Source organism: Tauraco erythrolophus, chromosome 4, assembly GCF_009769465.1.
Source record: "Tauraco erythrolophus isolate bTauEry1 chromosome 4, bTauEry1.pri, whole genome shotgun sequence".
NCBI classification, from domain to species: domain Eukaryota; kingdom Metazoa; phylum Chordata; class Aves; order Musophagiformes; family Musophagidae; genus Tauraco; species Tauraco erythrolophus.
In genome coordinates, this window is record NC_141468.1 from 26,020,656 (window position 1) to 26,043,381 (window position 22,726).

At 43.6% G+C, this 22,726-nt stretch overlaps 1 protein-coding gene across 1 annotated transcript in view; it reads right to left on the reverse strand.

The window, feature by feature from the left end:
- LOC104383308 (ADP-ribosylation factor-like protein 8B) overlaps positions 1 to 21,544 on the reverse strand; it is a 31,817-nt gene extending 10,273 nt beyond the window's left edge. The window contains exons 1-2 of the mRNA XM_086610224.1: positions 21,356 to 21,544; positions 16,864 to 16,944 (exon numbers count right to left, since the gene is read on the reverse strand). Of these exons, the coding sequence (XP_086466350.1) occupies positions 16,864 to 16,944; positions 21,356 to 21,544 (270 nt within the window). The remainder of the gene's footprint in view (positions 1 to 16,863; positions 16,945 to 21,355) is intronic.
- Positions 21,545 to 22,726: the final 1,182 nt, after the last annotated feature.

Here is a 22,726-nt window from a genome sequence, read left to right on the forward strand (position 1 = left end):
ACCTGCTGTGGCACCAAAGACTTGTACAGAAGAGCAAGACCCTTGGGATAAGGACTTTTTCAACTAATGTGGACTAGATTTTTAATTCCACAATCCATAGATCATATTTATGTATCAGTTTCTTTATAGTTTTCAACACCTTATCCTTATATTTTAGACAGAAATACTTCCTAATTCACCATTAAAATCATTCCCTGATTGGTATCTTACAGTTCCTTCTAGTACAAAGTTAGCGTGTCACATAAACGTAGATTGCCTTTGATGCCCTTCGTAAGATCAAGAATTTTACACATTACAGAGTTGAATGAACTTCTGACCACAAACTGAGTATCAATTACTATCTGCACTGACATTTGAAGTGCTGTTTCAAGTGTCTTAGTGAAATAAACCTTTTATTTTAAAAGCTTGAAAATGATGACTACACGGTTCAGTATTATAGGCAGATGACAAACCTCACACCAACACTAATTATTCCAATAACTCATCAGGACCTTGAAACTATCAGTAACCATCTGGTGCACATCTGTGTGTCTGGAAGAAGAAACTGAATTATTTTCTTGGTAGATCACAGAAGAAAGAAGGGGAAAGAGGACAGGGAAGGCCAGTAGTAAGATTAGATTTTTGGAGACTTGACAGCGATTATTCCTGCTTGCCAGAAAAATCTACTAGATGATGTAGCCTGGACTAATCACAAAATAAATAACACAAGACAAAGAAATATTGGTTTCGTCCTTCTTTGATGATATACTATATCTATACTATATTAAATTGCACTGCAGAACAAGTATTATTCTCATTAGGAGAAAAAGTCACCTTGAAACAATGGAAAGATAAGTCATTTCCAGCCAGTTTCCCTAACAAGGCTTACAGCTATTCATTAAAGTACAACATGAAGGACAGAAGATAGACTAGGTGTTTTCAGTAATGCTTGGGAACCCAGTTGAGGTCAACATATTAAGTTATAATTATCTGAAATATGGAAAGAAAATAAATGCATGAAATAAATAAAAAAGAATCCTCATCTCTTTGCCTATGAAATTAAAATGATGTAGCAATAACTTTCTAATACTCTTTATTATGTTGAATAGTCAAAGACAGAGCAAACTACCTTATTCAAAACACAAATCTCTGCCCCAAACCATTTCCACTGTGAATGACTGAATAGACAGAACTGTGAGAATCCAAGAGACATCCAGGAAGGAAAAGGGAGAGGCTTTAGCATTAAAGATGTTTTCTTACATGAGCCTTGCTCGTTTAGTATGTCACTTATTTTTGTATCCCACTATTTAATACACAGGTAAAAAGTATATTCTGGATGTGAACTGGGAGAGGCAAGAGATTACACCTTAACAGCAGAATATACAGCCAGCTATAAGAAGTTTATTTTGCTTGAGTGTTTTTAAAAAGAGACTGGACTTCGAATTGCTCCCATGGCTTTCACTGGTCTCTCTGGAATAAAATTTTCATAATATTTAAAAAGTAATTTTATCCCTAGAAGACCAGCTGATTTTAAGAATCAGAAAATGCCTACAGAATGACCAAACCAGAGAAGTTTCTTTGATACCCAGTACCTCACAGGAGATTAAAATGTCAATGAATTGTTGTTTAGGCTCAATCTCAAAGGCACACATCTCATTTCTACTGCATTTTATAAATCACTATTTTATGTTTTCCTGTCTACTCCTATAGAGTAGTAATTCTTACCATGCTTGCAGGTCTACACTCTCACAAAATAATGCAATGTTTACCTGTTAAATCAAATTCTTCTAAACCAGGAATCTCTGGATACTTATCTTGTTCAATTTCTCCACGTGAATCTAAGGCTCTTTCTTAAGACTGCAGCTACCAGCTATGTTGCAAAAGGAGCAAATCCTTTTCTTTTGCACAGAGGTGCAAAACCATGACAGTTCAGCCAAAATGCAGCTGGGGAATTGGTTCAAAGGTTTTCAAAAGCTTTCAGTTACACTCTAGCTGTGTTTCTTCTAATTAGCTTATATTGTGGGAAGGGTTGACAGCTAATGAGAAAGTTGCAGGAAAAGTATTTTCTCAATGTCAGTTTTACACTTTTTTAAAAGTGTTTAAAAACACTTTTTTTCAGACAGGCCGAGTAGGATATCTCTTGTGGACAGAGATGTGTATGATGACACATTTGCATGTCGATGTCAATGCCCGGGTTCAGTACCTAAGATTTCACAGTAGTCAGTGACGCCTAGACAGCTATTCAGCTGACAAGATGTAACATCTTCCTTAGGATGACAGAATTATGCTCTAGGCTTGATGGTACTGACTAGAGCTCCTCTATTATTAAAGGAGCTTAACTCTTATTGCAGACATATAGCTGTTTACACTCAGGCATCTTAACTTGCAAGCTAAATTCAACACTACAAATACTTGAACTCAGAAATATATCTTTCGGCTTGGAAGTATTCAGAAAATATTAGCCATAAAACCTAACCTGAACAAACAGGTGAGGAAATTGTCAACACAGAAGAGTATTTGGGCAGACTAAGGTAGCACCAGCAACATCCAACACCACGTTGTACACAGACAAGTCCACGTACAGTGAGATGTGACTAATGAGCTCATGTACACACAGCAAGCAGTCACAGCATTCATAGCCCACTCAATGCGTAATGACAGAGAGTAACTGGAAAGCATGGGATTTATTTCTCTCAACTTGAGCCACCTAAAATGTAGGCATCTAATCCAAGTGACTAAAATTTCTGTGTAGCTACTGAAGAGCTCAGAGGGCACCCATAGCAGGGAATGATTGCATCAGTCTTACCCACCTTGCCTGCCAGGTGAACCATTCTTGCAGAGCACTCACTGCTTTCCATCGAGTTTAGACAACTGGCTCAGGCTGGCTCCCTCCTTTTTACCTGGCTACATTCAGGGGAGACAAATTCTAAATAGTCACCTATTCTAGACTGGAATCTTCAACCAGTAATGTTTAGGTTCCTCGTCTAATAAATGAGAAGAACAAGAAGAGCTAAACCAAACAACCTTATTTTTTTAATAAATTGCCCAGTGATACAAAACTATAGAGCCTTACTTGTACTTACTACCTATGTATTATCCTGTATTTTGGAAATACCTTTACAGTTGCTCTTAAAGCTGAAAAAAATACACCACGTGGCTACATCTTCTGCAGGCAATACTTTCCAGAAGACTACGTCCTTTAAAAACAGTCTTGGTCTTTTAAAGAACCTTGCTATCACTCCTCACTGGTGATAACGTCCAACTTTTAACCATTTTTGCAACTAGATATTTTATTTTGGTCACGTCAGACAGAAAAAACGTTATATGCACACGTCACAGTTTATAATCATTTAATTGTAGCACTTTCACTAAAGAACTGGAAATAGACTTGCAACACAAAATGACTGAATATCTTCAACTCCTGAAAACAAGCACACAGGCATTTTAATACGAGGGGATATTTCTCAGTGATCAGGGTGTATTTGCTATTTTCCTGGAGTCACAAAGTACAATGTTGGAAGGATCAACAGGAGGATTTTAAACAGGACACAAAAGCAAAGTCTGTTCTCAGAAACCACTTTCTGAACCTCGTGCTGCTTATCTCCACACTGTGTCCTAAGGCAGGAGAGCACCTGGGAGCCCAGCTTTAGAGATAAGACCGTAACCCTCTCAATCAAGACGTAACACACCGCTAAACAGACGGAGCCAATCCATCCTAGCCTCAATATTGTGTCCTCCCTGAAGTAGAAAGCCCTCATTCTGCATGAGCATGTGCAATCCTTTGCACCCTCTTTCCATGTGATCATGAATCAGTCTCTAGACAACAAAATCCAAGAGATTCTGGTGAAAGTAGGCATAAAGAAGTTATAAGTTGTAGGCAGAACTTGCATTTGGAAGACTGAGGGCAAGGAGGCCAGAGGCAAGGACAACACTAGCTCAAAACAGCCGATCAATACCTACTGTACTGATTATTAATTTTGCTTGTCCTTGAAGAACATGTAACCATGAAAGCCAAAATGAGTATTTGCTCAATGGCAGAGAAAAACCTGTGGGATGTGCAACAGTGTGTATGCTGGGAAAAGGTAATCTAATATTGGTAGGTTAAACAAGGAAAGGACATTCTCCCATGACAGATATAACCTCACAGAGTAGCTCCCTGGCACTCTCTTTGTGTGTCCTTCTTGCCCTCTGCCTCTCAAGTCTGAGTAATCCTGACAGATTCCCATCGTTTATCAATGATGCAAAGCTGCCAAGGACAGAGTTAACCATGGGCAGCATTTATGGTTCCCAGGTGTCCCCATAGGATGTTCAAATAGAACGTATGTATGTATAAGTTGCAGATAACTTCAAGCTGGGAGTGGATAAAAAGGTCAGAATCCTTAAGTATTTGGACCAACTAGAGCATGTATGGTCTGAAATAAAGCAGCTGAAATTTAACACACACAAGTCCAAAATGCTACATTTGGACAGAGGCAATCAAAAGCACTAGCACAAAATGGGTAATAAGCAGGTAAAGGTACAGGACAAAAAGTGTGAGCACTCCACAAACTAAGAATGCATTTCAAACAGTGTTGCAGATCTTCAATCAGCGCATACTAGCAGAAGTAATGATTCTGTATGATTTCGGAAGTATGTACTGCCCTGTCCTCCGTGTCAGCGAGGCTCCTATATTGGTTTTGAGCATCAGTCTATAGAACAGACATGAACAAATTTGAAAAAGTCAAGATGAGAAAAGAAAGAATGAGTAGAGATTTTGAAAATATGAGCTATAAAGAGGAGGGGGGGGTGGGAAGCAAAACCATAACATTTCCCAGGAAATGGCTGCCAGATATAGAAGAGAATAAAAAAGCAGCTCTATTTGTGATGATGGCAACTCATGTTAGATATTACGAAAAAAGCTTTCTAACACTTAGAGTGAAAGAACATTGTACAAAACAAGGGATATTGTAGAACCTTCTTCATGGAAAAACAAATTTTACGAAACAATTACCTAAGATATTTGGGTAAATATCTGATTCACCTCAAAGCACAAGTTTGGTTTACATGAATCCTTGAGATCAACTCTTGGTCCTCATTTTTAGGAGTCCTAACAGTTCCTCTGAAGGACTGGTGAGACATTCAACACTGCCTGCTCTGACTCAGGACACTGGCTTCTGGCCCCATGTGTTTGTCCCAAACACCGTAGAGGTTCCTAATAGAATAACAGAACAGAATCACAGGATCCTTTGGGTTGGAAGAGACCTTTAAGATCTTCAAGTCCAACCGTTAACCTAACACTGCTAAGTCCACCACTAAACCATGTCCCTAAGCACCACACCTACACATCTTTCAAATACCACCAGGGATGCTGACTCAACCACTTCCCTGGGCAGTCTGTTCCAATGCTTGACAACCCTTTTGGTGAAGAATTTTTTCCTAATATCCAATTTAAACCTCCCCTGGTGCAACGTGAGGCTGTTTCCTCCTGTCCTATCACTTGTTACTTGGGAGAAAAGACCGACACCCACCTCGCTACGAACTCCTTTCAGGTACTTGTAGAGAGCAATAAGGTCTCCCCTCAGCCGCCTTTTTTCCAAGCAGTTCCCTCAGCTGGTCCTCATAAGACTTGTGCTCTAGACCCTTCACCAGCTTTACTACTCTTCTTTAGACACGCTCCAGCACCTCAATGTCTTTCTTGTAGTGAGAGGCCTAAAACTGAACACAGTATTTGAGATGTGGCCTCACCAGTGCCAAGTACAGGGGAATGATCACTTCCCTGGTCCTGCTGGCCACACTTTTTCTGATACAGGCCAGGATGCTGTTGGCCTTCTTGGCCACGTGGGCACACTGCCAGCTCATATTCAGCTGGCTGTCAATCAACATCCTCAGGTCTTTTTCCACCAGGCAGCTTTTCACTCACTCTTCCCCAAGCCTGTAGCGTTGCATGGGGTTGTTATGACCAAAGTGCAGGACCTGACACTTAGTCTTGTTGAACCTCATACGATTGGCCTTGGCCCATCCATCCAGCCTGTCCAGATCCCTCTGGAGAGCCTTCCTACCCTCAAGCAGATCAACACTCCCACCCAACTTTGTGTCATCTGCAACTTACTGAGGGTGCACATGATCCTCTTGTCCAGATCATTGATAAAGACATTAAAGAGAACTGGCCCCAGTACTGAGCCCTGGGGAAAACCACTTGTGACTGGCCACCAATTGGATTTAATTCAATTCATCACAACTCTTTGGGCCCAGCCACCCAGCTGGTTTTTTACCCAGCCAAGCGTACTCCCGTCTAAGCCATGAGCAGCCAGTTTCTCTAGCAGAAAATACATGATCCTGTCTCACACTCTGCAGTGCACAACTCCCAGCACTGATATGATTTCCAAGGCTTCTCTTCCCTAATTATCAGATGGAAGAATGCTTTCACAGAAGGGAGGGGTGAGGGGGAAGGTGTTTTTAACACGTGGTTTTGTTTCTCCTTATCCTCTCAAGTAACTGCTAACAAATTAAACTGATTTGTCCCCAAGCTGAGTCTGTTTGGCCTGGGGCCATGGTTGGTAAGTGATCCCTCCCTGTTCTCACCTTGACCCTCGGGCTTTTTGTTGCATCATCTCTCCACTCCATGCAGAAGGAGTGAGCGAGCGACCACATGGTAGCTTAGCTGCCAGCTAGGCTAAAACCACGACAACTGTATAGTCCAGTCTGCCCTGATCAAAGCAAGGTCACCTAGAGCAGACTACCCCAAGGATGGAGACTCCAGAATCTGCCTGGTCAGCCTGTTCCAATGATCAATCACCCTTGCAGTACAAACACTTTTTCTTATGGTTTAAATGGAATTTCTCATATTTCATTTTGTGCCCATTGCCACTTGTCCTGTCACTACGCAACACTGAGAAAAGTCTGCTACATCTTCTGGCTACATTGATGAGATCTCCCTGAGCCTTCTCTTCTCTAGGATAAAGTGTCTCAGATATCTCACCATCTCCTCATATGGGAGATGTTCCAGGCCCTTAGTCATCTTCATGCCCCTTTGCTGAACTCTCCCAGCAGCTCCACAAGCTCCTTCTTGTACCAGGGAGCCCAGAACTGGGTGTGGTACTCCAGGCATGGCCTTATCAGTGCTGAGTAAAAGAGAGAGATCACCTTCCTTGACCTGCTGTCAAAGCTCTTCCTAATGCATCCCAGGATGCTGTTGATCTCTCTGCTACAAAGGTATACTGCTCACCAATGGTCAACTTGGTGACCATCACGACCCACAGGTCCCTTTCTACAAAGTTGCTTTCCAGCCAGTCAGTGTGTAGTAGTGCCTGCAGTTGATCCTTCTCAGGTGCAGAAATTTGTACCCTCCTTTTTTAACATCATAAGGGTCCTGTCAGCCCGTTTCTCCAGCCTGCTGACGTCCCTCTGGATGGCAGTACAACCCTCTGCTGTATCAGCTGCTCCCTCCCAGTTTTGTATTATCAGCAAACTTGCTGAGGGTGCACTCTGTCCCATCATCCAGGTCAGTAATGAAGATGCTAACCAATCCCTGAGGTGTATCACTAGTAACTGGACCTCTTGCTGTGGCTCACATCCCTTTTGAACCCAGCAGCGCAGTTTTTCCTTACACACAACTATGATAAATCACTTGGACATCCCACAAAAATTCTTCTTTATAGAAATAACCACTCTGACTTGAAGCCCAGATACGGCATGGCCTTTTCAGAGTGACCCAAGTTGTACGGAATAGCCAGTACTTGCTGAAACACTGCTGGAGCTAGACAGGCAGTACACACAGAGGCTTGTATCACTGCATGACGTGCGAGACGGTGGCATGAGAGATAAGATGTTTTAATTGCTGCTGAATAGCAGAACGAAGCATGACAAAGCAGGAGGATTCTGTTTCTACAAGGATGTCTGCAGACTTGCGAACTCTACTATCCAGAGGCGGGAGGAGCACTGCACCCAAGGAAGCTGGAAGAGGAACGCGCAGAGCCGAATCCCCCTCCTCCCTCCGCGCCACATCAGAGTCAGTAGCACGAAGCTTTCCTCCGCCCTCCGGCCGCCCAGCTCCCCGCTCCCCGATCCCGCGGCGGGCGGGGGCCTCTAGCGGCGGCCGCCGGGCTGACCGCGCTCCGGCCCCGCACCGCCGGGCCCCGCACCGCACCGCCGGGCCTCCGCGCTCCCGCCGGACTGCCGTACCGCACAGTAAACCTCACTGAAGCAGACAGATTACTAATACTGAACTAATCCAAAATTAGGGCAATCCCATCAAAATGAAATCACTCGGGAAACAAAACTTGCTTGGAATTAAAATGCCAAACTAATTCACTCATTGATGGTTTTTTTGGTCATAAAAAGGCAATCGCCATCAGCTTCATTATGAACTTCATCAAAACAGTTGTGACAGATTCGTAATTTGTAGTACATTAGGTATTTTGATGCTGGAAATCATCCTGAAATTTAATACCTCAACCACAACCTCAAAATCCATCAAGCTTCCTGCTTAGATTTCAAATGCTGCCCAGTAAAATCCTTCCTCTCTGCCTCCGTTTTCGGAAATAATAGGTGACAAGTTTTATGAAATATATCGGCAAGCCAAAATTTGACCATTCATGATTAGAGCTGACAGCTTTACATTTTTGATCATGCTCAACTTCAATTAAAGAGCACATAAAATCGGCATCTTCTTACAAAATGTTTAGGGCTGCATAAATCAGTGTTTTTCTTTCAGTGTGGTTCAAATAAATACTCATGCACACAGGCATGCCAGTGATGACACTTTTATACTCTAGGATTACAGACTAAATATGAGAATAAATCTCCTGGCTTCTGGAAACAACTGCCAAAATAGGAAGTAAAGACGACTGTGGGCTCCTTAGTTCTTGTCGCCTCCTGGAATTGCATGTGACCTACAGATAGAACTGTAGTCAGAAAACCAGACAATGACGCTGCACTACCACAGTACTTCCTTCTTAGTAGCCTGGCAAAAACCAGATAAAGGATTAGGATCACCTACTTGTTGGTGTTGCAACTTTCTGTGCCTAGGTTGATCAGGCTTAGCCTTTTGGAGTGCCGTTTTTTTCACTTGATGACTTGACGACTCAGACAGGTTCTTAGCCTCACTCGTATACTAAGTTTAATTGATTCTGTTTTGCAGTATCCCCCGAGACCTTTGAAAAAGGTCAGAAGCGAGATCTATCTGCTTACTATGAAGATTGTTCCTGTCACCTTTGAAGATTCTATGATTCTATTACTTCACAGGTTTAGTCAAATAACACTTCATCCAGGAATTTTAATAGCTTATAGTTGAAGAGTGTAATATTTCTATGAGAAAGGTAACCTGCATTGTTGCGATAAAAAGGTTAAAGAATTTCACTCTGAATCCTTGTTGACTAGGCTGCAAATAGCTCATCAAAGGATTCTAGCAGGAGGTATCACCCTCACTGTTCTTCAGTCATCAACTTACCAACAAATTATGTCATTCTTCTCACACCAAAATAATTTTGGAAACTTTACGTAGCAATTAGGCTGTAAGATTTTCATAGCTTACCCAAATACGGGAATAGCGATGTGCAAGTACTTCATCTTGACAGGCTTTGAAGGAAAAAATCATGAATACGTAAGAGCCATATTCCCCTATACCTCTTATTTTCATTATATGCTGTTGTAGCAAAGAGACCATGAGAACTGGTCAAGATAAATTATTTCCCTGTGCAGACTGGCTTCCAAACCAAGTACCGTTTTCTAAACTAATAAACATGTTAATAACATTAGCATTACCCCCTTATTCTTAACAACTCTATTATAACGAATCTATATATAAACATGACTTTTGAGACCAAAGTGTAAAACAAGACACAGTTCCACGGAAACTCACGCACCTCCTCCCTGCATGAACTCGATCTTGCAATTCTCACCTGTGCAGACAACTCCAGTACAAACTTACTAGTCATTTCCTTCACCTACTTGAACTATCCTAGCTCAAAAAGCACTTTATTTTGAAGACTCCATCTACTTGTAAATGATTTTTGTTTGTCTAGTTGAATGAACCATCAACAGCTTTCTCATTTTCTTCCACATCTGACAATTCTGTAGCAGCATCAGCACAGCACTCCAACTATCCTTACGCTTTCTCCACATGAACTCTAAATCACGGCCTCATTGTTTCTATGCGAAAGAGAGAAAACAAGGCAACTGAAAGGAAATTCCTATTCCTGTGGATTATTTATGAACTATGGTTGAATGTGGTAACTTTTTCATTGACTGTGGCATCCGTGGATTTCTTTCGTCAGTGGTAAAGCAAGGCAGATGTGATGAAAACTGCATGAAACTGAGAATTAATAATAATTAAAATAGAATCCTCTTCTGGATGAATAGAGAAGCATTGCTAAAGCTCAAGCGGAAGGTACCGCTTCAGTACAAATGTACTCTTCTGAAAGAGACGGGAAGGCTCAGGCAGGACAAAGAACACCTGCATGCCTGAAAGAACAGTAAGAAAAAAATATCTATTTGAATAAGTGAAAACTTAAGACAGTTTGACTGCTTAAACTGAAACGAACAGCTTTTGCTTGTGAATCTGCTTTTGCTGCTTCATACCGCAATGATGATCACAATTTTGTCACTGGTTCCTTTCTCCTACACATCTGCCATGGATATATAAGAAGAGGTCAAGAAAGCATGGGATGGCCTTAGGATGCATTTGCACTTGTAAGGCAGCACCTCTGATGTTCTTGCTGTAAATACACTATTTGATTTGCTGTCACAGCCAATGTACATGTTAATTTGTGTATAATAAACAGAATCTTGGGGGAGAAAATCTATACAATTAGCACAGCAATCAAATTGCTCTTCTGGTATCAATGCCAGATAAATTCTCTTTCATAACTAATATGAATAATGAATTAATCATAAGGACTAATAAACTTAACACCATCCAAAGCTCATAAATCCTAACAATATAGCATTAAACATATATTTTTTAAAAATGTTGTCACTGATTCATATGAATCCACAATCAGTCTACGTGTGCATACTGAACACATCATTCTGGCAGCCCTCCAGCAACAGGCTGTGTTAGTTGTGCTTAGAAGTTTGCAGCTACTAGAGCAGAAAGATGAAGGAAAACTTCACTTTTCTCACCAAACGCAGAGACTGCTTTCTTCCTCTCCAGATTCTACGCTCTGAAGATGGTGTTTTGCAAATAAGTCAATCTATCCAGGCTGCCCCCAAAATGCATCATTTTGCCTGCGTCTGTATCCTGCTTTCCCTCACCATGGTGGCACCAGCAATCACGCAGCTGTTTGGGGAGCATATTTCTCCGATAATCTGGGGAGAAATGAGCATGACACTGGGTTTGGTTTTCTTGGTTGTTGCATGTTTTTTCAGAGGTGGCTTTCATCTAGATCAGCTCGCTGATCTGACTACTGCTTGCCATGTGATCACTGGTGCTGATGGAAAAGGGGCGCAACAGTGCACGGCCAGGCTTAAAGTAGAACGTAAAACCTCACACCGTGATCTACTTAAGCTGATTGCAAAAGCTGACCTTTAATCTCTGCCACCTTCACTAGGCTGCCCTGATTCCTTCCTAGGTTACCCAGAAGGTAGGTCTAGTTTGTCTCTAGCATGAGGAACATCATACTGAGGTTTAGAAGGGCTACCATGGCTAGAAAACCAGGTGTATTAAGAGGTTATTTCGCGACTTTTTTTTTTAAGAGGGGCTGGTTTTATTTCCCTTTACAAGAAAGACTCTGTTTGGAAAGTAGAATTTGGACCCCAAAGGAAAACGTATTCAGAAGTTCTGATTTTGGTTTAAAAGGCACTCTTTTGGGAGAAGATAAACAGGAATGTACCAAGCTACTGTTAGGCTGAAATACGTTCTTTCTATAGCAGAGTTCAGCTCTTTGCTCAGCAACACATGGAGGGTTGTTGAGAAACGTTCAACAGAGGGACCCAAGACTAGAATTTCTCTTTTTTTCTCATTTGCTAACAAACTCACTCCTGGATGAAACGAGGACATTTGTTACTTCCTCTTTTAAGGGACAAGAGTGGGTATTTTGAGGAATGAGATATTTAGGGTTTGGCCTTTGTACACATACGCAAAGCGATGAGGGACAAAGAAACCAGGCATGACAGAGGGGAACACGTTTGATGAATAGAGGCTAACACGCATGAGGAGAGCTGGAGGGAAACTCCACAGCAAGGAAAGAGGAAACAGCTCTCTGCCTATCAGTGTATTTCCTAGTTATGCACCATAAATACTGCCCTACTGCAATCAAAGCAGATTTCCTGTAAATTGAAATTTCCCCTTACCAGCCTTACCTCACGTCGTGTATGCACTACCACAAGAAGAGCTGGCCACAGAGAAATGAACCAGCAGAGATGAGGGAAAGCTTGGATGATCTTGTATGTACTGAGAACAGAGATGAAGAAGGGCCAAGATCAGAAGTTAAATCTCATCATTGATGAAATTCTGTGGTTAAACCTCATCATCAATGAAATTCTGTGGGGTTTTTACCAGTTTCAAACATGGCATTCATAAGAACTAACAGAAAGAACAATGAAATAACAGCATCCATTTACAAGAAGTTTCGTGACCGTTAACTCAGCAGAATGGAGACCTTGTGCGCTCCTTCTGTCTCCTGGAAGACCAGTTACCTTTTACTCTTTCTGATTCCTGGGTCTCCAGAATAAACTCAGCATATAGGGCTGGCTCCAAGAATTAGTGCTGAGAGGCTTTTGATTCTGGTTATCTATGTTTTCCCTAGATAAAGTCCAACTGATGCAGGATTACTCATATTGCCATATAAATTCCTCTGTGTTTTCAGAGAGCTGCCCGCTGTATAAAGTAACGATAATCTTGACTACCTACTCCAGTAGACAAACTCCAAGGTTTAACTGGATTTCACTACCACAATGCCATTAGTTCCTACATACTTACCCTACACTAGGCAGCAACACATGAATATAACGGTTTGCTAGACATGCTACTAATAGTGAATTCCATGAAAACAATGCTGAAAATCTTGAACTTTGAGAATAAACTGTAAAATGAGAGCCACTGCACACTCCCAATTGTGGGTGTTAGCGATTCAAGCAGCTCTCAACTCATCCCTGAACAATTTATAGAAAGTAAGAAATTGAGATAAAAACTCTTTCTGCTTCCATTATGTCTACAGAGGGTGTTCTCCTCTCAAAATTTCAGAAGTTTCACTCCTGTAACTCTTGCAGTATGTGCTTTTCTTGCTACATTATATTTTAAGCAAAAAATATAATAAAGGTATAGTAATTCGTATTTATTTTAAAAAATAAATTGGACATTTTCTCCTACTATCACACAAAAGCTGGTTGTTCAAGGGTACAGAAAGGCATACACTACTGAAAAAATTATCTACTGAAATTCTGTATCCCAGGATGCTATCATGGTTTTGCCCCAGGCAGCAAATAAGCACCACGCAGCTGCTCACTCCCTCCTTCCCACCAGTGGGATGGGGAGGAGAAAATACAACAAACGCTCGAGGGTCAAGACAAGGACAGGGAGAGATCACTCACTAACCAGGGTCACGGTCAAAACAGACTTGACGTAGGGACAAATCAATTTAATTTGTTAGCAATCACATCAGAGAGGATAATTAGAAACAAAACCTTAAAAACACCATCCCCCCACCCCTCCCTTCTTCCCAGCTCTACCTCCTCTACCAGCAGCACAGAGGGATAAAGAATGGGGGTTGCAGGTCAGTTTGTCCCATACTGTTTCTGCCACTCCTTCTTCCTCAGCAGGAGGACTCCTCACATTCTTGCCCTGCTTCAGTGTGGAGTCCCTGCCCACAGGAGACAGTTCTCCATAAACTTCTCTGACATGAGTCCTTCCTGCAGGATGCAATCCTCACTCATCAGACTGTTCCAGCACAAGTTTTTCCCAGAGAGTCACAGCTTCTTAGGGTGCAGCCACCTGCTCCAGCATAGGGTCCTCCACGGACTGCAGATGCATCTCTGCTCCACTGTCAATCTCCAGCAGCATGGGGGTCCTCTCCCACAGGAGACAGTCCTCTACAAACTACTTCAGGTGCAGCCTGAAGCTGTGCAGCTCCAGTGTGCTGCTCCAGTGTGCAGTCCTTCACGGGCTACAGGTGGATCTCTGCTCCACCATTCATCTCCACGGGCAGCAGGGGGCCACTGCCATCTCACCATGGCCTGCAGGGAATCTCAAGCTCCAGCACACCTCCTCCCACTCCTTCTTCACTGACCTCGGTGTCCGCATAGCCATTTCTCTCAGATATCAGTCCTCCCTCTGCTGCAGCTGCACTGGGCCCAATTGGCCCAGTGAAGCTTGGCAGTCCTGGCAGGATGAACTCCATCCAGTGAGTGCCCCGGGAGCGGGGAACTTTAGAGCTCTCCAAGACATGACGCTGCAGCCATCTCCAGTCAGGTGGTGCCAGGCCAGTGTGGGCAGTGACCCACCCTGGAGGCTTGGAGGGGGGCAGCTCCCCCACCTTCCCCTTCTCTCAGCTGCAGGTCTCACATGGCATAGGTTTTTGTCCCTTCTTAATATGTTATTCACAGAAGTGCCGATTGGCTCGGCCCTGGCCAAAGGCAGGTCCAACTTAGCCAGAGGCAGATCCAACTTGGAGCCAGGGAAGCTTCTAGCCGCTTTTTACAGGGGCTATCCCTGTAGCCCTTCCCCCGATACCAAAACCCCAGCACATAAACCCAACACAGACACATGTTTTACTTCAAAGAAGAGTTTGACCATGTTGCATTGAGTATTGCAGTGCTCATCCTGTGACAGTTTGATTTTTTGAAACTCACAAACACACACACTATGCACACTGAAAAAAGTTTAGGTTTCTGTCAATCATCAACCTTTCAGGAAATTTGTGAATTAAAAAGGGTTATATGATGCTACTTTGTCATCGTGCTCATTTGCTCTGTGATAGGAGGTCAGATTCTCTCCCAAAGTAGGCTCTGCTCATGAACTTATCATAATGATCATGCACAAAGTTACGAAGCTGAGGTTACCAAGGCAATAATGATTCTCCTCCACTTTATCTTTACTCCATTTTACATTTTACTCCATTTTCCTTTTAAGTCTTTTACAGTCTTTACCGTCGACCTAGTTTTAAGATACTCACCATCATTTATTTTTGGCAATCTGCCAAAACTTCCTGGGAGATTAAAATAAGACCAAATCATGGGTAATGTTAAGAGAATCATAGAATGGTTTGGGTTGGAAGGGACCTCAAAGATCATCTAATTCCAAACCCCCTGCCATGGGCAGGGACACCCTCCACTACATCAGGTTGCTCAAAGCCTCATCCAACCGTGAGTTTTTATTTCAGACAAACCTGACACGAATTTCAAGAGGGTATATGGGAAGGAGAGTTGGGGTGATGAGAGGAAATATGTAACATCAGACTTTCCATTTCAACAGATTTCAAAAGACTGGCTTATTAGGCACTGTAACATTCAAGCAGTTGTAGAGGAAATTATTGATTACTCTGGAAGCTTAGAACAGAGAAGTAGATACGCAAGCAAAATGTACAGCTGAAGGTCCTATGGTCATGTGAAATTCTGAAAAAGCATAGCAAGATAACAAGACCAGAAACAGACAGGCAGTCACAGTATCTATATCCCTACAGTTATTTTAGGTTTAGTTTTTTTCAGTTCAGCTTTAACATCTCCTAATCAACAGAAGTCAGTTATCCCTTTTACCACTCTTTACCTGCTCACTGTTTAAAGGGAGTGGGTAGAGAGTTAACAACTGCTTATATTCACATTACAGGTCGTTTCAGAAAATCCTCCCAAGGTTTAGGAGTCATACCAAACCAGAGCAAAGAGTATCTTGGAGAAAGGACAGGAAATGAAGGAAAAGGAAGGAAAAGTCAAGGTAAAGGCAAAAACCTATATTCCCTTCACTTAATTTTAGACAGAAGTTATAAATTCGATCTAGACTAATCAACCAGGCTCCCTTCATAATGAAACAACAGAGAGCACCTTAATGCTACGGGAGTGATTTATCTCTATTTTGATGCCTATGGCATGAATCACAACCAAACTGGCACCATCTATATTTCTCTACAGGCCTAAGAGATGGTTCCCTGACAACTGACTTATAGTAGATGTTCTGTTTCTATATAGCTCACATTCATAGAATCATAGAATCATAGAATCGTTAGGGCTGGAAGGGACCTTCAAAGGTCATCTAGTCCAACCCCCCTGCAAGGAACAGGGATATCTCCAACTAGATCAGGTTGCTCAGGGCCTCATCCAACCGGGCCTTGAACGTCTCCAGGGATGGAGCATCCACCACCTCTCTGGGCAACCTGTTCCAGTGTTCTACAACTCATGGTAAAAAATTTTTTCCTAATATCCAACCTGAATCTACCTCCCTCTATTTTAAAACCATTACCCCTTGTCCTATCACAACTGGCCCTCCTGAACAGCCTCTCCCCATCTTTCTTGTAGGCCCCCTTGAGGTACTGGAAGACCGCTATAAGGTTATATTACATATAATAAATGTGAGAGCTAATTTATTACATATAATAAATGTTGGGAGCTAAATCACACTCCCAACTGAGACGCCCAAGTTAGGCGTGAAGTCGCTGCAGAGCCGGAGAGAGAGAAAGAAAAGAAAGGGGCACCTGCAGGAGTCAACTCAGCTCCCTTAGTATCTCAGAATTTTATGACCTTTCTAACCCAAAAGAGTGCAACAAAGCTTCTTCCTGGTATGCATATCATGAAATCAAAGAGATTAATGTAATGGAGAAATATATGACTATATGCTTTAAAAAAGTCATTTCTGAGCTAGAAAAACAGATAAAAGATCCTATCATCTTAAAATCAATTTCCTACACTTTCAAGTTCCAAGTTGACATCACTTTGTCTCTCAGTTATTCACTCTGTATTAATTCAAACATGCACACCTACCTTTATGGTAACGTTTCCTTTTGTTATTTTTCTCATATTGAAGCCTACTGTAGGAATCATATCTTCTGTGAACTGCCCTGACTAGAATACAAACAAACAAAAAGAATTATATTTATTATAAAATAGTTGATACACAGCAGATTGGTTTCTCATTTGCAATCCAAAATTTTTATCTTAGAACACAGTAAAATATCACATTAATTTTCTACAAGAGCACTGGCCAGCACTTCAATTAATGCATTGTCACGCCAAGAAAGACTGTTCATTTCAGTCCCTTTAAATGATCTTTTATTCTCCTCAGCGAAAAAGATCACTCCAGAAACCACGAGACTTAGATAATTCTTCATCTGATCCCTAAGCACACCAGAAAGCAGCATGATCAAAATACAGCATCATAGAACGGTTTCGTTTGGAAAAGACCTTTAAAGGTCATCTAGTGCAACCCCCAGTATGATACAATATGATAAAACTGACTATACCACTATTTTCCCCTGTAGTTTCTCACTACTGTTACCAATGACTTAACTCCAAATGTAATAAACGGTGAAAGAGTACTTATGTAGGGAGTTACTACATGCAGACCCTTTCCTTCTGAGCAAGTGACAGCAGAGGAGTCCTACTGTGGAAGCTAATAGAACACCATTAAGACAGAAAAATAAAAGGTACTAACTCAGCACACCATAAACCCAAAACATAAAACCAAAGTGCTGCCTCCTCCCCTAGTTCAAACGTGCATTTTTAGAAGACAGATGCTTGTCACCATGCCAACAGCAACCTTACACACATGTACCCACTACAGAAGACAGCTGTTGAGGAGAAAGGTGAAACTCACATCTAAGTAGATAACTCATTATTAATTCTTGCTTTTCAAAATGTATCATTAATACAGCACTGTGTCTCCAAGGAGTACTGCATTAAGATATGCAGATGGTTACTTAAAAGTTACATCTATATGTAAGCCCAGGCACTCTCTACAACACACACAGTAGTCCTGGTTTTCCAGTCATCCAGAAGGGCGAGCACAACCTTCTGGACTTGCCATTGTCCTTCCCTATCTCTCTGCTCACATTCCCTTCACCCATCTCATCATCCCATGTGCCCTGGGGTGTTTTTGGAACAAAATATGGCTATGTGGACCAGGAGGGAAGCAGTCATGCTCCAACAGGTCCCTCCCATCTGAGAAGCGGATGAGCAGAGCTTCAGGGTTTACCAGAGCAGCTACGTGCCTCGCAGCGCACACACTGCCACCAGCTGCTCCTAGTGCTATTGCTGGTCTCTCTATGCTTTCTGCAACTTTTCTTTTCACCGTTTGTAGCAGAATGAGTAAACACTATGACTCCAGTTTGTGTTCACAAACTAAGATTAATTATTTTTAATCTGAGACTTTAAAAGCTATATAACCTTTGACAGCTCCTTGATCCTCTCACAAGATTTTGGGGTTTGGAATTAGATCCTTCAGGCAAGAAACAACTTCCATCAATTACTTGTTCAACCCTACCTATAGGAGTCTTCTTGCTAAATTCCGTACTACATATCTTCCCCATCTTTTGTTTCTGAAAGTCTCTTTTTCTCCTCCTCTTTCCTTGCTTCCATGACTTGTCAACAGCAGTAGAAAAAAAACAGTGAAGACAAATGCACACGCAGTTTCATACAGATAGACGTACCCAGCAGTTACAGAAGTTTTAACTGGACAGAGTAAGACAGTCTATCAGTAACAATCTCCTGTAGCAGGTACTGGCCTAATTTGTTAAAATATATAGTACATTTATTTGTGGAGGACAGACATATAAACACATATGAACACATAGACTCTGGGAATGTAGCATTGTTACTCCAGCACAGGAATGCCTGGAAAAACAGCCAAGTCGGGGTTCTTGTTTAAACAAACTCATAGAAAGTCAGGACTCTACTTTTGTTAGCAAATTATACACCACATGCAATATGCTAAACTGGAAGACAAAACTATAAAAAATTCATTAACTGCTCTGGTATTGGGGATAGAATGCAAAGAATTAATGTTCCTTTTATTGGTCTTTAGTCTCTTCCTCTAAAAATTTTCCATTCTGGTTGAATGGAACCAGCTACAAAGAAAGTATTATGTTTACAGTTCTTTATTTTCCCACACAATGAAGAAAAGAAAGTAGTATGCTGATTCTTTTGCCAGCATTAGTCCAAAACCTCAGATCACTGTTTTTTGTTTCAAGTGCTGTAAGCACCATCAAGCAAAAAATCTGTTCTATTTTGCTTGCTAAGAAGTTTTACATGACAAATTACCTATTTTTGTGAATATTCAAGATGTGCAACCAAGTTTATTGTCATATGTCAGTAAAAAAGAGATTATACTCTGACACAGATGAAAACAACTGATGCTAAGAAGTTTGTAATGTCCTCTTCAAACGTTGCTGAATATCGAGCTGATAATGAACACTGCCATAACGCCTTACCATAATGACCATGGGCCAGATTCTACTCTATTACACCAATGCATATCCGTAGCAAAAGGCAATGACATTATCCAAGGTTTCCACTGGTAACAGAGGACTAAATACAGCTCAAACTCTTTAGGGAAGAGACTATCTCAAAGGGTGTTTATTCAGTGTTAGCACGATAGGATCTCTGAATACTACTGCATAGTGGAAAAAACAGTAACTTCCTACCATTTGTTTTTATGATCCACTGCAGTTTGCATTTTAAGTAGCCACTATTCTCATCACACTCTAGCTACATACACACAAACGCCCATAGAGTTCCCAATCTATTTGCCATCCTCACATCAACTGTGTTCAGTAGTAAGCTACTATCCATTGTCTTACTCCCACCCTTCTTCCGTGATTATTCAGCCACCTTTCTTCAGTGATTATCATGGCGTGTCATCTCCATATCCAAAAGTTACAAAACCTGCAATGTGACACTCTCCAAATCAGAAAACATGAATGCTTTGTACAATATTTTTAAGTGATACGTTTGCTGCCAAAATCAGTCCTGTGGTAAGAGCAGTGCTCTGGTACGCAAGGTATTAGCACAAGAGAGACAAACACGCACAATGCCATTCCACGGGTAGTGTAGCATAAATGAGTGGACGAAAACACACACAAAGTCACACACTACTGTTAGAGGTCTCTGAACTGCTGTGTTCTTCTTTGCTCCGTTTATGAAATCAATCCAAGAAGCAATATAACTTGTCATGCGTCTTCCCTCTCCCTCAGCAAAGCCAGCCCTTGGGTGATGAACACTTCCAATATTACCAAGATCATCTGAGTGCCTAACAAACTAACTAAAATACCAGTTCCAGATATTTTCTATTTATTGACTGCTGCTGTCCCCCAACACATACTTTCACTGCTTTCTGTACTTTCCCTACCCCATTCCTTTTTCTCCTTCTCTCTCCACTTCTTCACTCACTCTCATCTCCATAATCTTACATGAAAGCAAACAACAAATATCATATACTCATGTTCTCATTGTCTCAATCTCCTTGACTTCAAGCCATACACCTCCCACTCTGGTTTTGATTCTTGATCCATTAACTTTTCAGGATAAAGACTGAAGAACATCTGGAAGCCCCTATCTCATGGCTGCTGAAGCGGCAATACATCTAACAGCACTGACCACCTCACCGAAAAGGGTATACACTGAGAAGTTTCATGATTAGTACTAATCATATTTAACAAATATATCTGTTTCCATCTTCAGATACTCTTCAGATGGAGAGTAAATCTTCGGGGTAGACCCAAATGCAGAAGGGCTGAAAGCACAGCAAACCAAGATGAGGAACGTATTTCAGCATGGTGACAAAATGGAAAACATCACGGTAGGTGTCAGTGTTCGAGAGGAACAAGGCTGCAAGGCCATCACCACGGGAAGGGAACGCCAAAATCAGACTTCGATGCTGGGGAACAGTTGTCAAGGAATTGTGGGAGGCATTAATATTGATGCAGCTGATGGGAAAGGGGAATTCAGTGACAGAGGAGTTGTGATGCACAACATACTCTTACTTATTTTGGGATACACTGGCCATGAAAAGCCGACTCTGAATCACGGGCAAGAGTCCATGCCCAACAATCTGCTTTGAGGTGGGCACGCTTCGCAGTCAGACACAAGCGACATTTCCTTTCTCCCTCTTGAAACGATTTCACGCCCGTCCGAGCCCGCTGTGAAATTCTCGAGGCTGCAGAAGACGCAAGAGCTGCCTCACGCCCCGCGCCCGCCCGCCGCCCCCCCGCCGCGCCGCCCCCCCGCGGGACCTCAGGGCAGGCGGCGGCTCCGCCGCAGGCCGCGGCGGCACAGCCCGCACTTGTTGCCGGGGGAAGCGACGCGAAGCGGCCGGCTCGAGGCGAGCAGCCGCCTCCCGCCACCCAGACCGCCGGGCCGCCGCCCCCGCCTCACCGCACCGCGGCGACCCCCGCGCCCGCCCGCCGGCCCCCGCTCTGAGCGCCCCCCCCCGCCCCCGCCCTGCGCCGGGCCGGCGGGCGGCCGGGCCACGGCAGCGTACCGCCAGCACGGTGAGCAGCGTGGTCTTGCCCGAGTACTGCAGCCCCACCAGGGTGAGCTCCATCTCCTCCTTCCAGAACAGCGAGCGCAGCCACTCCAGCAGCCGCGCCACCAGCCCCAGCATCCCGGCCAGCGCCCCCGACCTGCGGCAGGCGCCCAGCCCCAGCGGCACCGCCTCGCTGCTGGGCATGGGGGCGCGGGGCGAAGCGAGGCGAGGCGGCGGGGCTGGAGACGAAGACGGGGCCGAGGGTCGGCGGCGGCGAGGCTGCGCGGGGAGCCGAGCGCCAGGCAGGGCCCTCACGTGATGGCGCCGCCGCCCTTCTCCCGCTGCCACTTGCTGCAGACAGGGGAGGGGTTTGGGTCGGTCTGGCCTGGCTGCGGCGGGGGAGCGCGGCCGGGGGCCCGGGGGCTGGCCGGAGGCGGGCCGGGAAGCGCCCCTCGTGCGAGGTGACGGAGCCGCATCCGCAGAGGGGAGCGGGCGGGGCGGGTCCCGCACGAAATGGCGGGCGGGACCGGGCCCGGGGCGGCAGACGGGCGTCCCGTGAGCCCTGAGGGCCTGAGGCGGTCGCAGGGAGGCACCGCCAGCCCCAGGGAGCGGCAGGGTGGCTCCGGGCCGCGGGACACACCGATGTGGCACCTCGGGGATCGTGCGAGGTGAACAGCTGGTCTGTGGCGGGAGTATGGCGGGGCGGCATGGCGAAGGTGCCCTCCCGCACCCAGCAAGGCGTGGCCGAGGACCGCGTTCCCAGCACCGGCTTGTGAGAGGTGGTGGACTTAGGTCTCCTTGGCAGGACCAGTTTTGTAGGTCCTTCACCTCTAGTGATGGCAATCCTCACACCTCTAGGACCTCCACTCTTCTGGAGTTGTTCATTGTGTAGGGACAGGCTTTCAGATCCAGGGCTTACTGTGGTTTTATTTGGGTTCTTCTCTGACAGTTTTTGGAGCATCTGCCTTAGCGTGCTTCATTGTCTCAACAAGAGACACTTGTGATGGTGCTTTTGTATAGGGGACAATGACAGGACGTGCCACTTCAACACGAATCTTCTGCCTGCACTGAGTAAGCAGCATTTAGCATACCGTCTTGACACATAGCGTTAGAGAAAGGCTTGTTTTCCCCATAAATACAGAGCTAGCTCTTAACTTGGGTCCATTTGCCAGTCTCTGAAGTTGTCACTGAAATTATACGTGATGCTCTAGAAGGTTACAGTGCTGGCAGAATTGGTTGATGAAGGACTTTTCATACAGGTATAAACAAGGCACTTCAAAAATTCTGTATGGATACTCCTACTATTGAAACAAAGCAAATTCATCAAAACATTTTGAAAATTGTTTTTCATGCTCTTTTTACAGAGGTAGTTCAGCATTTTAGAGA